The sequence below is a fragment of the Anoplopoma fimbria genome, chromosome 22 (assembly GCF_027596085.1).
Source record: "Anoplopoma fimbria isolate UVic2021 breed Golden Eagle Sablefish chromosome 22, Afim_UVic_2022, whole genome shotgun sequence".
Taxonomy (NCBI): Eukaryota; Metazoa; Chordata; class Actinopteri; order Perciformes; family Anoplopomatidae; genus Anoplopoma; species Anoplopoma fimbria.
Genome location: NC_072470.1, coordinates 12,390,950 through 12,405,314, shown reverse-complemented (window position 1 = coordinate 12,405,314; position 14,365 = coordinate 12,390,950). Strand labels below are relative to the sequence as shown.

General features: G+C 40.1%; 1 protein-coding gene across 1 annotated transcript; it reads left to right on the top strand.

The window, feature by feature from the left end:
* The first annotated feature begins 1,063 nt into the window (after positions 1–1,063).
* Positions 1,064–13,991, top strand: carm1l (coactivator-associated arginine methyltransferase 1, like). The gene is made up of 13 exons (XM_054623461.1): positions 1,064–1,165; positions 3,223–3,355; positions 4,651–4,776; positions 4,856–5,007; positions 5,090–5,194; positions 6,588–6,698; positions 7,897–8,074; positions 10,768–10,858; positions 12,513–12,594; positions 12,675–12,760; positions 13,070–13,159; positions 13,503–13,640; positions 13,803–13,991. The coding sequence occupies exons 1-13, from the start codon at positions 1,064–1,066 to the stop codon at positions 13,948–13,950; spliced, it is 1,542 nt and encodes a 513-aa protein (XP_054479436.1). The 3' UTR covers positions 13,951–13,991.
* The last annotated feature ends 374 nt before the right edge of the window (positions 13,992–14,365 follow it).

Sequence of the window (14,365 nt, the reverse complement as noted above, 5' to 3'; positions counted from 1 at the left end):
CTCCCCATGTTCCCCCATGTTCTCCCCATGTTCCCCCCATGTTCCCCCATGTTCTCCCCCCCATGTTCTCCCCATGTTCTCCCCATGTTCTCCCCATGTTCTCCCCATGTTCACCCCATGTTCTCCACATGTTCTCCCCATGTTCCCCCCATGTTCTCCCCATGTTCCCCCCATGTTCTCCCCATGTTCCCCCCATGTTCTCCCCATGTTCCCCCCATGTTCCCCCATGTTCTCCCATGTTCTCCCCATGTTCTCCCCATGTTCCCCCCATGTTCTCCCCATGTTCTCCCCATGTTCTCCCCATGTTCCCCCCATGTTCTCCCCATGTTCTCCCCATGTTCTCCCCATGTTCTCCCCATGTTCTCCCCATGTTCCTCCCATGTTCTCCCCATGTTCCCCCCATGTTCTCCCCATGTTCTCCCCATGTTCCCCCCATGTTCTCCCCATGTTCTCCCCATGTTCTCCCCATGTTCTCCCCATCTCCCCCGTTGGGTCGATTGGTGATTCTTCAGAGAGCGTGAACGGTTGTCTTTCTAGATATCTGCTGGCATCGTCTGCATATACTTCAATCTGATGGATTTGACTGGATGCAGTTCTTGCTATTAAATGAAAAAAAGCTCTCAGTCAATGTCTTTAAAAGCCATTTTATGAAGCTATCAGTCGCAGCTCCCGGACCTTTGGGCCTTTATCAGAAAGTAGCAAGACTGTGAGGAATAACGGTGATTGCTTTTAAAGGGGCCTCCGACTGTTTTTGTAGTTCTGAAGTGATTTGGAATCAGTGATAAGACAGTTATGCGTTTGTAAAGTAGATGTTTGTATTTGATGTATCAGAATTCATTCTAAAGAAGACATTTACAAAAGAAACTGTGTCAATGTAAGACTAAAATACAGATTCAAAGATTTCTCCCCATGTTAACTTCTTTTCTCCCTCTAATCCGTCCTCCATCTCTCCTCCCCCTTTTCCTCCACCTCCAACCCCCCCTCTGCTCTCTCTCTCTCTCTCTCTCTCTCTCTCTCTTCTTTCTTTTTCTTCTCGAGGAGCAGCTCACTTTCACGCAGAAGAATGGAGGAGAAGAGCGGAGAGTCATCGGCTTTCTCCGTCAGGGTCTTCACCCTGCAGGAGGAGGTGCCGGCTGAGGAGGAGCACATGGAGACACCTGAGGAGGTAACAGTGGAGGCTGCAGAGGGCGCACTTTTTGAATGTGATGATTGCATTTTGAGGTAAATAACTAACGAATCTCTTCTCTCATTAATAACTTTCAATACACTTGTGCAGTTCTAATCTAATCAGCTCTGGAACAAATCTCTTAAAAATTGCAGAATCAGCAAGAACAAAAAAAACATTAAGTGATTAAGTAATTAACAGAAACCTTCTGGCTTTTCTCAGCCTAATAATCAATTATTTCTTACTAAATTGCCATTTTGTTTTCACGTCATTATGCAGTCTGGCGTCATGTCGATGTGCATTTGAACAATGTTTGACTTAAACAGAGAAGTTGTTAGGAGCAGCTCCCTTTTAAGTAATTCATTTTTCATGTTGAGTGAAGGAATATGTTGATTTAAAGGGGAACTACACCCATTTTTTAAAAAATTCATACATGTCAAGACAGTCCGAAAAATATAAGTGAACATGAACACAACTCTCCCAAATCCAAAAAGTAGAGTTCTAAAACTTAAACGAGTGATGTCATCAAGGATAAAGGGTGGAACCGCTCCATAGACGATGAATTGGGAAAGATGAGCAACCAGAGGAATGTTCTGAGGATATCGGGACATTTTCTGCTTCAAAACTGAGAACAATACAACAGAATAAAGCAAAATTTTTGTTAATAAAATAAAATTCATTCATTGTCTATGGAGCATCACAAGTTAAAGACACACCTCTCTGGTTTGTAGCTTTGAGAGAACGAGAGCAGTTCATGTGCACATTGGAAATCATCATTTAGGTGGTGTTGTTCTTTAAGAGATGTAAAGTCCACGTAGGACAACTAAGCGGCAACCTCCAACATTAAGAAACCTCTGGAACTAAGAACAATCTTTGTCTCTATAACTAATATCCATCACAACGTAGGTGGGGTGATTTTTATATAACCCACCAGTTTAAATTAAAAAATGCACCAAATATAACAAAATAACTTTTTTTGTAAGATATCATACAAACCTTTGTATGGGGATACTTTGTCTGATTACATCCTGGTCCAATGACCATCCATCCATTATCTATACCTGCTTATCGTCTCACAGCTACAGGCAAACCAAACCTAACTAAATCCTAACCTAACCTAAACCTAACTTAACCAAACCAAACAAAACAAAACCTGACCTAAGCAAACATAACCTTACTTAAACCAAACCTAACTAAAACTAAACCTAACCTAACTAAAACTTAACCTAACTAAACCTAACTTAAACTAAACCTAACCTAACTAAAACTAAACCTAACTAAAACTAAAGCTAAAACTAAACCTAACCTAACTAAAACTTAACCTAACTAAACCTAAACCTAAACCTAACCTAACTTAAACTAAACCTAACCAAACCAAACAAAACCTGACTGAAGCAAACATAACCTTACTTAAACCAAACCTAACTAAAACTAAACCTAAACCTAACCTAACTAAAACTAAACCTAACCTAACTAAAACTAAACCTAACTTAAACTAAACCTAACCTAACTAAAACTAAACCTAACCTAACTTAAACCTAACCTAACTAAAACTAAACCTAACCTAACCTAACCTAACTAAACCTAAACCTAACCTAACCTAAACCTAACCTAACTTAAACCTAACCTAACTAAAACTAAACCTAACCTAACTAAAACTTAACCTAACTAAAACTAAACCTAACCTAACTAAACCTAAAACTAAAACTAAACCTAACCTAACCTAACCTAACCTAACCTAACCTAACTAAAACTAAACCTAAACCTAACCTAACTAAAACCTAACCGGCCCTAACATCACCGTTGCACCCGTCCCAGTTATGTTTGTTTTGGTGATGATTTGGAAATGTTCTGTTGAATTAAAACCATACTTCAAAAAGAGGAATGACTGAGCGTGTTTCTTAGACTGACAGGTGTCTCAGCCTATCACAGTCAGCAGGCGTGTCGTACCTCGGGCTTCCTCCTCTTTGCCCAACTAAACATTTAAATAGTCCGCAGACTTAATACTAAAAGTAACGGTGTGCAGTCACATAATCCAGCGTTGTGGCTCTCTGAAGGAGGTGCAGGTCCAGGAGGAGGAGGAGGCGAGCAGAGAGCAGCAGGTCAGCGTGAGCAGACAAGGAGCAGGGCAGGAGCTCACTGTGCTCCTCAGCACGGGGCTGGAGGCTCAGCAGCTCACTGTGCAGGATGGTGAGCGCACACACACACACACACACACACACACACACACACACACACACACACACACACACACACACACACACACACACATGTTTGCTTATTTAGAGAATGGCTGTAGTAGTGGAAAAAGTGTGTGCAGTGTTTGGATAAAGCTGAAGACCCAACCAGAGAGGGAATGTAGGAGTCATGATGACAGCTGACCATTTATAACATCATGTGAAGTAGAGCTGGTCAGTGGTGTAAAGGTGTATTATAGTGTCCATTACAGGTGAAAGTACCACAATGTTAAAAATACTCTATTACAAGTTAAAGTCCTGTCTTAAAATGTACAGAAATATAAATTGTACCTGAATATTAAAGATTTTTAAATTTAAATTTGACCCGTTTTGACATTTGACAGCTGTAAAAATCCCCTAAACTTTTTCCTAAAGTGACCCAAAATACACAAAAATGAAAAATATTTTAAAATGTTATTCTTTTGTATATTTCTTTTTAACACTGAGGCTGTTTCGGGTCAAATTTGACCCGTTTTGACATTTGACAGCTGTAAAAATCCCCTAAACGTCATTCTTTTAGCCTGAAATTTGATGACTTTTTCCTAAAGTGACCCAAAATACACAAAAATGAAAATATATTTTAAAATGTTATTCTACCAGTGTTTCGGTCAAATCAAGGAAAATGGTGGTTTTAGGGAATCTCGAAACTGTGAAATAGTAAAACAGCATAGGAGTGATCATATATGGTGCACAAAGGGAACAGAAGTCATCCAGAGGTCAGAGGGTGCCTTGTCACAGACACAAGATCTGCACCTGCATCTGCATAAAATAATCTACAAAGTAACAAACTTGAATCAATTTGGGTTGGGAGGGTGGTGGTGGTGGTGGTGGACCCACACTGGTAGATCTAAAATAACATTACAAAGGTACCTGAGCTGCCATTTCAGTGACTGACTTTCAACAGTTCCAGAACGTTCATGCCATTTTCAAATTCAATAAAATATATTGAAATCATCATGGCTTTAATGTTTTTATGTCTTATGTAAAACAGGACATAATAATGTGTAATAGTAGATGTTTTTCTCCAAAAAACGAATGTTGTAAAACTTAAAAAACACACTCTGAAAACATTTATTAAGGATTAATCATGAGACATAGTCTATTTAGACATTCTAAATAGATCTGCAGTTTAAAATTGGGTGTAGACACTTACTACGAGGGAATACTCTGGGTCAAAATTGACCCGGACCATGCTGTGAAGGCATTAAATATGAACAGTATGTAAGGGTTAAACCAATGTGTTTTCAGCCAACGGAGCATCGGTCTTCCAGCTCACCGTTTCCACGGAGACGGACTGCTGCCAGGTCGGAGGACAGTCCTTCCTGGTCACCGTCGGCAAACTGAGTCTGCTGCTGCAGTTCAAAACTCCAGCTGGTTTGTACACATACGGCTTCTCATCCTGGGGGTTTGGTTAGTGTGTCAGGAGTTCAAACATTCCTCTCTGAATCTCCAGATATGAAGAACTTCCAGCGGTTATTGAAGACCCGAGATGATGAAGAGACTAGGGAAGGTTGCACAGAAGGAGATGAGAGAGCTGACAAGGATGTAGAGAGAGGCCTAACAAGACATCCAAGGACTGAAAATGCTCCAACACAGGACTACCAGGTAGGTAGTTCTGACTTTGCAGGTGCAAGGATAGATAGGTTTGAAAAAGGAACTTAAAAGAGTCATTGTATTGTGTGTGTAGTTCCACAGCTGTCTGTCCCAGCAGCAGAACCTGCTCCAGGACTGCCTGAGGATCGCCACCTACCAGAAAGCCATTTTACTCAACGAGAGTGACTTCAGAGACAAGGTGTGTTCACACGAAAAGGCACTCTGTTTTTTTTTTTTCCCCAGTAAGTGCTTTAACAAACAAGCCTTTCTTTTGCTAGCCCAAAAGTAGCATCCGTTAATATTACATTTAACATGAACTACGGTTGCACCTTAAGATAAGATAAGATAAGATAATAGAGTATAGTGCAAAACAAGAGACATAGTAAAAGAAAAACAAGATAAAATTAAATTAAATTAAAAAAAACCAAGTATTATAAATAAGCAATAATCCAAATAACTGAAAAAATATTATACGTACAGACAGAAAAACTATTGATAATCAAGCTAGCGTTAGCTGCTAACTTAGCTAACTTGTTTTTGGTTCGTTTGGCCTCGCGCCTCGCTAGCTCCACTCTCTCGTCCACTTTCGGTAAAAAAAACAACAAAAAAACAAGATGGCGACGGCTAAAAAAACCCTGAGGCTTTAAAGCAGCAGACCAATGGGGGACGCCATGGCGACTACGTCCACTCGTCTTTACAGTCCGCCGTCCAAAGCTACTGACGTTTTTCCATACACACCATTTGGGGTGAAAGATTAACTTAGTATAATACTACGTCACTTGGAAGATACTCGTCATAGGTGACCAGTAGACAGATTACAGACCCACTTCCTGCTTCAACTGCTCTTTGTTCTAGTGATGTCACCATGTTCCCAGATCAGAGTGACTTCAATATTATCATAACCTATAGAATTGATTACCAGAACTACAAAAATAAGACTTGGAATTATAATTTATAATACTCCCTTCAGTTCAATGCTTCCTAAAAAAATAAAGAAATGTAGAAAGGTTTTAGGTTTTAGGTTTTAGTTAGGTTAGGTTTAGGTTTAGGTTTAGGTTTAGTTAGGTTTAGTTTAGTTTTAGTTAGGTTTAGTTTTAGTTAGGTTAGGTTTAGGTTTAGTTTTAGGTTAGGTTTAGGTTTAGTTTTAGTTAGGTTAGGTTTAGGTTTAGTTTTAGTTTTAGGTTTAGTTTTAGTTAGGTTTAGTTTTAGTTAGGTTAGGTTTAGGTTTAGTTTTAGTTAGGTTAGGTTTAGGTTTAGTTTTAGTTAGGTTAGGTTAGGTTTAGTTTTAGTTAGGTTAGGTTAGGTTTAAGTTAGGTTAGGTTAGGTTTAGTTTTATTAAAGTGGTGTGGGCGGGGCTTATTGGTCTAACGTGACATGATATTTCATGTATGGCAAAATAGCCCGGATAAGTAAAACAAAAGAAAAAGAAAATATAGCACAAGATCTGCACGTTTGACATAAATATAATATGTTTTAAACCCAACTGTGATCTGGCAGAATGTTTCGGGAGCGTATATGTATTTAGTTTGTCATTGTCGTTAGAGGCTCCCAGGAGCCTAACCAGCTCTGCCTTTCTCTTCCTGTCTCTGTAGGTGGTTCTGGATGTGTGTTGTGGTTCTGGTATTCTGTCTTTCTTTGCAGTCCAGGCAGGAGCCACCAGAGTGTATGCTGTTGAGTCCAACCCTATGGCCAAGTTTACACAGGTTATCCTCCATCTTTGTCTTTCTAATGCCAGCTTTAAGATGGTGTAAGCTCGATTTAAAACTGGTCCCTTTCTCTGCAGAAAATGAACTTTCACTGAGTCTCACCAACAAACTAAACTTTGAGGTCCCATGCAGATTTTGGAGCACAATGTTATGTGTGTGTTGGCCTAGTTAGAACCTAAAAGAAACCACAGCAATGCACTAGACAGCCCACTCGCAAGCATAGAGAACATACATCACATGCAGAGCGTGGCATACTAGGGAGTTAATGGGTTGCAGCAGCATCTGGCCAGATGTTCAGAAGAATAGGGGCTGCATCAGAGAGATGCTGAGGCACACAGTACCGGGCATAGACCGACATTTGGGGATTATACCTGCTTTCTCTGGAATATTAAACAATAACATGGAGTCATATTTCCTATTTACCTGCCCAGAAAGAGATGGAGTTTGATACTTTTCCAAAATCTGTTACTCTGGATAATTCGAAGAACTGTCCCCTGTTTTTATTGGATCGAGAATTCACCGCAAACTAAATTCTTTTGACCTCCACGGTGTTGGGATGGAGGCAGAAAATCTCACTGAAAGATATCTCGGAACCCTAGCCAAATAGAACCAATGGATTTGGAATTTAATATCCCATAGATTTGTTCCCATTCTAGCATTTGGAGCACATCCACGGCTTGAAATGATCGCGCTTTGTTCTCAACTGTGACAACACAGTGTTTTGAATTGGCTCCCACTTTAATTCCTGCCTCTGACTGGCTTATTCTCCATGGCAACTGCAATGTAAAAGGAACTTGGGCATTGTTATATTTTTGAACCATCAACCTTGCCAACATCATGGACAAAACGTGTTTCTCAGAAATAAAGTTGAAGTCATTCAAATTGTTGGCCACAATATAAACCTACAGGATGGATTCATTATCTCTGAGACTTCTGCGTTTCTATGTTAAGCACCATGGAGGATATAAGAACCTCACACTAATCAATAACTCACACACATAATTCATATTAATCTTTATAATTCATCCAGCTGCCATACATTGCATGTGATATAGCGGTTGTATTATATTATATTATATTGTTTTATTGTTTAACTGGGATAGGGTTAACAGATAAGGTTGAAAATCAGCAAATTTTCCCATTTAAGGAAGTTGTAATCTGATTTAAAGTGCACATGTTTCTATCTCCCGTGCAGATCCTGGTCCAGAATAACTGTCAGTCTGAGCGGATCAGGCTTCTAGAAGGGAAGGTGGAGGAGGTCAGCTGTCCCGACATGGTGGACGCCATTGTCTCTGAGCCAATAGGATACATGCTGCTCAGTCAAAGACTCATGGAGAGCTTCTTGCATGCCAGAAAATGGCTGAAACCCAATGGTAGGAGTAGAGAAGCGTCAGGCAGGCAGAGGACAAAACTCAGACACTTAATAATCAGACTTGGGACTAGATTGCATTGACTTGGGTCTTGCTTTGGGATTTATCTGTCAGATTTAGGACTAGTTTGTACTGACTTGAGTCTTGTTTTGGATTTACCCATCAGACTTGGGACAAGTTTGTTTTGACTTGGGACTTGCTTTGAGACTTCATTTTCAGACTTGGGACTAGATTGTATTGACTTGGGTCTTGCTTTGGGATTTATCTGTCAGACTTGGTACAAGTTTGTGTTGACTTGAAACTTACCCATCATGACTTTGGACAAGTTCTGTGTTGACTTGGGACGTGCTTTTAGACTTACCCGTAATGACTTGGGACAAGTTTGTGTTGACTTGAGACTTGCTTTGAGACTTCATTTTCAAACTTGGGACTAGTTTGTATTGTCTTGAGTCTTGCTTTGGGATTTACCTATCATAACTTGGGACAAGTTTGTTTTGACTTGGGACGTGCTTTTGGACTTACCCGTAAGGACTTGAGACAAGTTTGTGTTGACTTGGGACATGCTTTGAGACTTAATTTCAGACTTGGGACTAGATTGTATTGACTTGGGTCCTGCTTTGGGATTTACATGTCAGACTTTGAACAAATTTGTGGTGACTTGGGACTTGATTTGGGACTTACCAATCATGACTTGATACAAGTTTGTGTTGACTTGGGACTTGCTTTGAGACTTAATTTCAGACTTGGGACTAGATTGTATTGACTTGGATCCTGCTTTGGCATTTACCTGTCAGTTTCTTGATTAGTTTGTATTGACTTGAGTCTTGCTTTGGGACTTACCCATCATGACTTGGGACAAGTTCTGTGTTGACTTGAGACTTGCTTTGAGACTTCATTTTCAAACTTGGGACTAGTTTGTATTGTTTTGAGTCTTGCTTTGTGATTTACCTATCATAACTTGGGACAAGTTTGTTTTGACTTGGGACGTGCTTTTGGACTTAATAATCAGACTTGGGACTAGATTGCATTGACTTGGGTCTTGCTTTGGGATTTATCTGTCAGATTTAGGACTAGTTTGTATTGACTTGAGTCTTGTTTTGGATTTACCCATCAGACTTGGGACAAGTTTGTTTTGACTTGGGACTTGCTTTGAGACTTCATTTTCAGACTTGGGACTAGATTGTATTGACTTGTGTCCTGCTTTGGGATTTACATGTCAGACTTTGAACAAGTTTGTGGTGACTTGGGACTTGCTTTGAGACTTAATTTCAGACTTGGGACTAGATTGTATTGACTTGGGTCCTGCTTTGGGATTTATCTGTCAGTTTCTAGATTAGTTTGTATTGTGTTGAGTCTTGCTTTGTGATTTACCTATCATAACTTGGGACAAGTTTGTGTTGACTTGGGACATGCTTTGAGACTTAATTTCAGACTTGGGACTAGATTGTATTGCCTTGGGTCTTGCTTTGGGATTTATCTGTCAGACTTGGGACTAGTTTGTATTGACTTGGATCCTGCTTTGGCATTTACCTGTCAGGTTCTGGATTAGTTTGTATTATCTTGAGTCTTGCCTGGGATTTACCTCTCAGACTTGGGACAAGTTCTGTGTTGACTTGAGACTTGCTTTGGGACTTCATTTTCAAACTTGGGACTAGTTTGTATTGTCTTGAGTCTTGCTTTGGGATTTACCTATCATAACTTGGGACAAGTTTGTGTTGACTTGGGACATGCTTTTGGACTTAATAATCAGACTTGGGACTAGATTGCATTGACTTGGGTCCTCCTTTGGGATTTATCTGTCAGATTTAGGACTAGTTTGTATTGACTTGAGTCTTGTTTTGGATTTACCCATCAGACTTGGGACAAGTTTTTGACTTGGGATTTGCTTTGGGACTTACCAATCATGACTTGATACAAGTTTGTGTTGACTTGGGACTTGCTTTGAGACTTAATTTCAGACTTGGGACTAGATTGTATTGACTTGGGTCTTGCTTTGGGATTTATCTGTCAGGTTCTGGATTAGTTTGTATTATCTTGAGTCTTGCCTGGGATTTACCTCTCAGACTTGGGACAAGTTCTGTGTTGACTTGAGACTTGCTTTGGGACTTCATTTTCAAACTTGGGACAAGTTTGTTTTGACTTGGGACATGCTTTGGGACTTACCCGTAAGGACTTGGGACAAGTTTGTGTTGACTTGGGACATGCTTTTGGACTTAATAATCAGACTTGGGACTAGATTGCATTGACTTGGGTCCTGCTTTGGGATTTACCTGTCAGGTTCTGGATTAGTTTGTATTATTTTGAGTCTTGCTTTGGGATTTACCTCTCAGTTCTGTGTTGACTTGGGACGTGCTTTTAGACTTACCCGTAATGACTTGGGACAAGTTTGTGTTGACTTGGGACATGCTTTGGGACTTACCCATGTTGACTGGGCTCTTGTAGGTATTGACTTGTAGGGATTGACCTATCTTGTCTTGGAACTTGTTGCTACTGACTTGGCACTTACCTTCTCGGACAGCTTATCTTTTCCCCCAATGCCCTCAGAGGGGTAACTCCAGCCGTTGACCTTGTCAGTCCAAGTGTCTGCTTTTGTCTCTGACATTATTTCTATCTTTCTGTGTTCTCTCTCTCTGTCTCTCTCTCTCTCTCTCTCTCTCTCTCTCTCTCTCTCTCTCTCTCTCTCTCTCTACCTCCAGGTCTGATGTTTCCTTCCTATGGAGATATCCATCTGGCTCCCTTCAGTGACGAGCAGCTCTACTTCGAACACCACGCGCGAGCTAGTTTCTGGTCTCTCACACACACACACACACACACACACACACACACACACACACACACACACACACACACACACACACACACACAAGCATGTACAAGCATAAATCCATGCATGAGGACGCAAATACACTGGCTCCCTTTCTTTCACCCGGTCTAGGTCTCCCTCACAGGGACACACATGTTCCTCAGTCAGGCATGTTTCCTGTTGGGTGTTAAACGCTCGAGTTCAGTCCAGTCCTGACTCGTACAGGGGAACCAAGAGATTGACTGATATGAGCTTTTGTAGGCCGATAAATTGGGGTTAGAGCTGACATTTTGTGCTATTAGTATGATTACATCAGTCAATTGAATGTTTCGAAGAAAAGTATTCTGGAATATGACAGGACATTATGCCTGAATGGACAATAAGTGGTTAATAATTGTATTTGCAATTACGGTTTTAGCTTCCAATGATTATGAGAACAAGATAATCAAGAACAAACGATTATTGGGCTGCATTCCATTTTGTCTTTCCTATTCCTGTTACTATAAAAGCAGTGCGCTTTAACTCCGGGTCGAGCAGCCCTGTCAGTTGGTCAAACATAGTGACGGGAGAGCATATACCATAATAACATCCAGCTGAATATGATCATAAACTGTTTTTGGTTTCATTAACATGACAGAATATAACATTTCCTGTTGAGTCATCCTGTTCCACATTGCACACATGTGGGTTTGTAAAAACATTGCATTGCCATGTCCAGTATGTGATAGTGAAACACTTTACAAACAGCCCCATATACTATTATCACTAGCCAGGTAGGATCCCAGTAGATTCAAAATCTAATTTAAGAGGCTAAGACAGACAGTTTTAAGTAATTTAGCAAGTCAATATAGACAGCAGTTGTAGAATTTCTGATTTATATGTGCCCAGTTCATTTTACTTTTGGGTCAGAGGAAAAATAACTGTTGAGAGCTCACAACAAACCAAAAAAATCAAGTGCAAACTACAGTTAAGAGCCTCATTCAGGCTGAACAATACAAGACAGTGTCATCTGTGTAAAAGCGAATCAGTATTTTGGCCTGAACAGCCGGATAAAGTGATGCAATGAACACAGAGAAGTTTACAAAAATGGGACGACAAGGAACCCATGTAAGTGATGCATAGATATAAAGATGAAAATATTTTTTTGGATTCACTCAATTATTTAGTTCCACAAAATATATTTTTTTCTTCTCTACAAAAGTGAAAAAGATATATTCTGCTTTATCAATGTTTTATGGAAAATCTGTGCAAACAATAGAAAGCTGCTGTACAGTTTGTATACCAGTGTGTGTGTGTGTGTGTGTGTGTGTGTGTGTGTGTGTGTGTGTGTGTGTGTGTGTGTGTGTGTGTGTGTGTGTGTGTGTGTGTGTGCTGCCATGGTCTGTGCCCTTCACTGCTCCTCCACTATGTGTAAAAGTCAGGCTCAGTCAGCCTTGAGGAATGAAGGTAAACTACGCTAGCATTAGCAATTAGTTACGTTTTAGTGGAGCTCTGGGAAAAAACACAAACTTATTGGTTATCGGTCGACTAATAACAGTTGCAACACTACACTTAACAGTTATACATGTTTAATATGAACTATAAGGAAATATTTAACTCTTTTGCTGCGGTTTTGTGACTCTACTTCTCTTTCTTCAGGCAGCAGAGAAACTTCTATGGAATTAACTTGAATGCTCTTCACAACGCTGCAGTGGATGAGTTTTTCAAACAGCCGATAGTGGTACGTGTCGCGGATAACTCAGCGATTCTATTTTTAGTTTCATTTTCAGATTCTTCATTCATTTTTTTTTCTTTCCCCAGGACTCGTTTGATGTGCAGATCCTGATGGCCAGGTCTGTCAAGCACCGCATCAACTTCAAGGAGGCTAAAGAAGAGGATTTACACAGGTCGGATCCATCAATCATGATTCATTTTCTGAAACTGCGAAACTGCATTTTAACCAGTGTATTTAGTACAAACATTTAATGGACACTATAGTGCGAGTTGTACGCAGGTCAAAGGTCAAAGACGGTAAATCTTTTGGTTTAAAATCAGCAGAAAATTGAGAGAAAATGACCAAAGATTTGAAATCTATGAATTGATAGGTTTTAGTGATGCAACCGAGGATTTATAAATGCTTACATATTCAGCGCACATGTTCAAAATGCAGAAAACTGACTGAGACTAGGAACCAAACGTGTGTTTGTTTCTTCCAGGATGGAGATTCCCTTTGTGTTTACGCTGCTGCAGTCCGGCCTGGTCCATGGACTCGCCTTCTGGTTCGATGTGGCCTATTCGGGATCCAAGTAAGAGATACACACCTGTTTCTAGTTAGACATATTGTTTTGTTTTGGCTTTTAGTACAGTGACAGTTTAGCATTTATTTAGTTTTTTTTTTTTTATTTCTGTGAAACACGTTTTTTGTGTGTTTTCAGGATTATTTTTCAAGTGTTGTTGTAATACTCATTTTGGCCACAGGAGGCTGAAAACAATAGTGTACTACTTACTGTGTACTTCTAATCCTGTTTATTCAAAGTTGTCCTCTACGGCCTTTCGTATTAATATCATAGTAGCCGCCACCTTTTTTATTTTTATTTTTATGCTGTCCGTTAATGTTCAGACTCACATCAGGACTTTGTGCCTCTGCAGGTCAACAGTGTGGCTCTCCACGGCTCCCACGGAGCCTCTGACCCGCTGGTATCAGGTCAGATGTTTGCTTCAGACGCCGCTGTTCGCCAAGCTGGGACAAACGCTGTCTGGGACGGTCCTGCTGTCCGCCAACGACAGGTAGATGGTCTGTCCATCTCTACGTATATATCGTAACAGCCGGTTTCCAGTGTCCTCGCTACTGTAGGACCGACTGGCGTTCGCTTCAGAACAGTTCCAGATCAATCAGTCGACGGTGAACACTCTGGTAATTTCAGTTTATGAACGTTTCCCACTTCTCAGGGAGAGCTACGACATCCACATCACCGCCACAGTCGACCAATCGGGCTTCAGATCTGGAAACGTCCTGGACCTCAAGAACCCCTTCTTCAGGTTACTCCTTCTCCCTCTGATACATTCAAAAAAAATAGAACCAGATGCTATAAGATAAGATAAGATAAGATAATCCTTTATTAGTCCCGCAGCGGGGACATTTGCAGGCTTACAGCAGCAGAGAGTAAAGTGCACACAAGAGACATAGTAGAAGAAAGACAAGATAAAAAATAAAAAATGAAAATAAAAAAAGAACCAAGTATTATAAATAAGCAATAAAAACAAAAAACAGTAGAAAAACAACAATAACTGAAATATTGTATTTACAGACAGAAAAAAAACTATTTTAACTTTTTTAACGATTATTGCACATTAAATAAGTAAATTCTGTTTCTTAATTGAGGTTTAAATAAGTCTGACTGATCAGAAAGAGTTTATACTATACGCAACCTTTTAAAAAAAAAAAAAAAAAAAACTCACATTCAAACTCCTTTCGACAGCTGCACCAACATCCTGCTCACTCACAAATATTC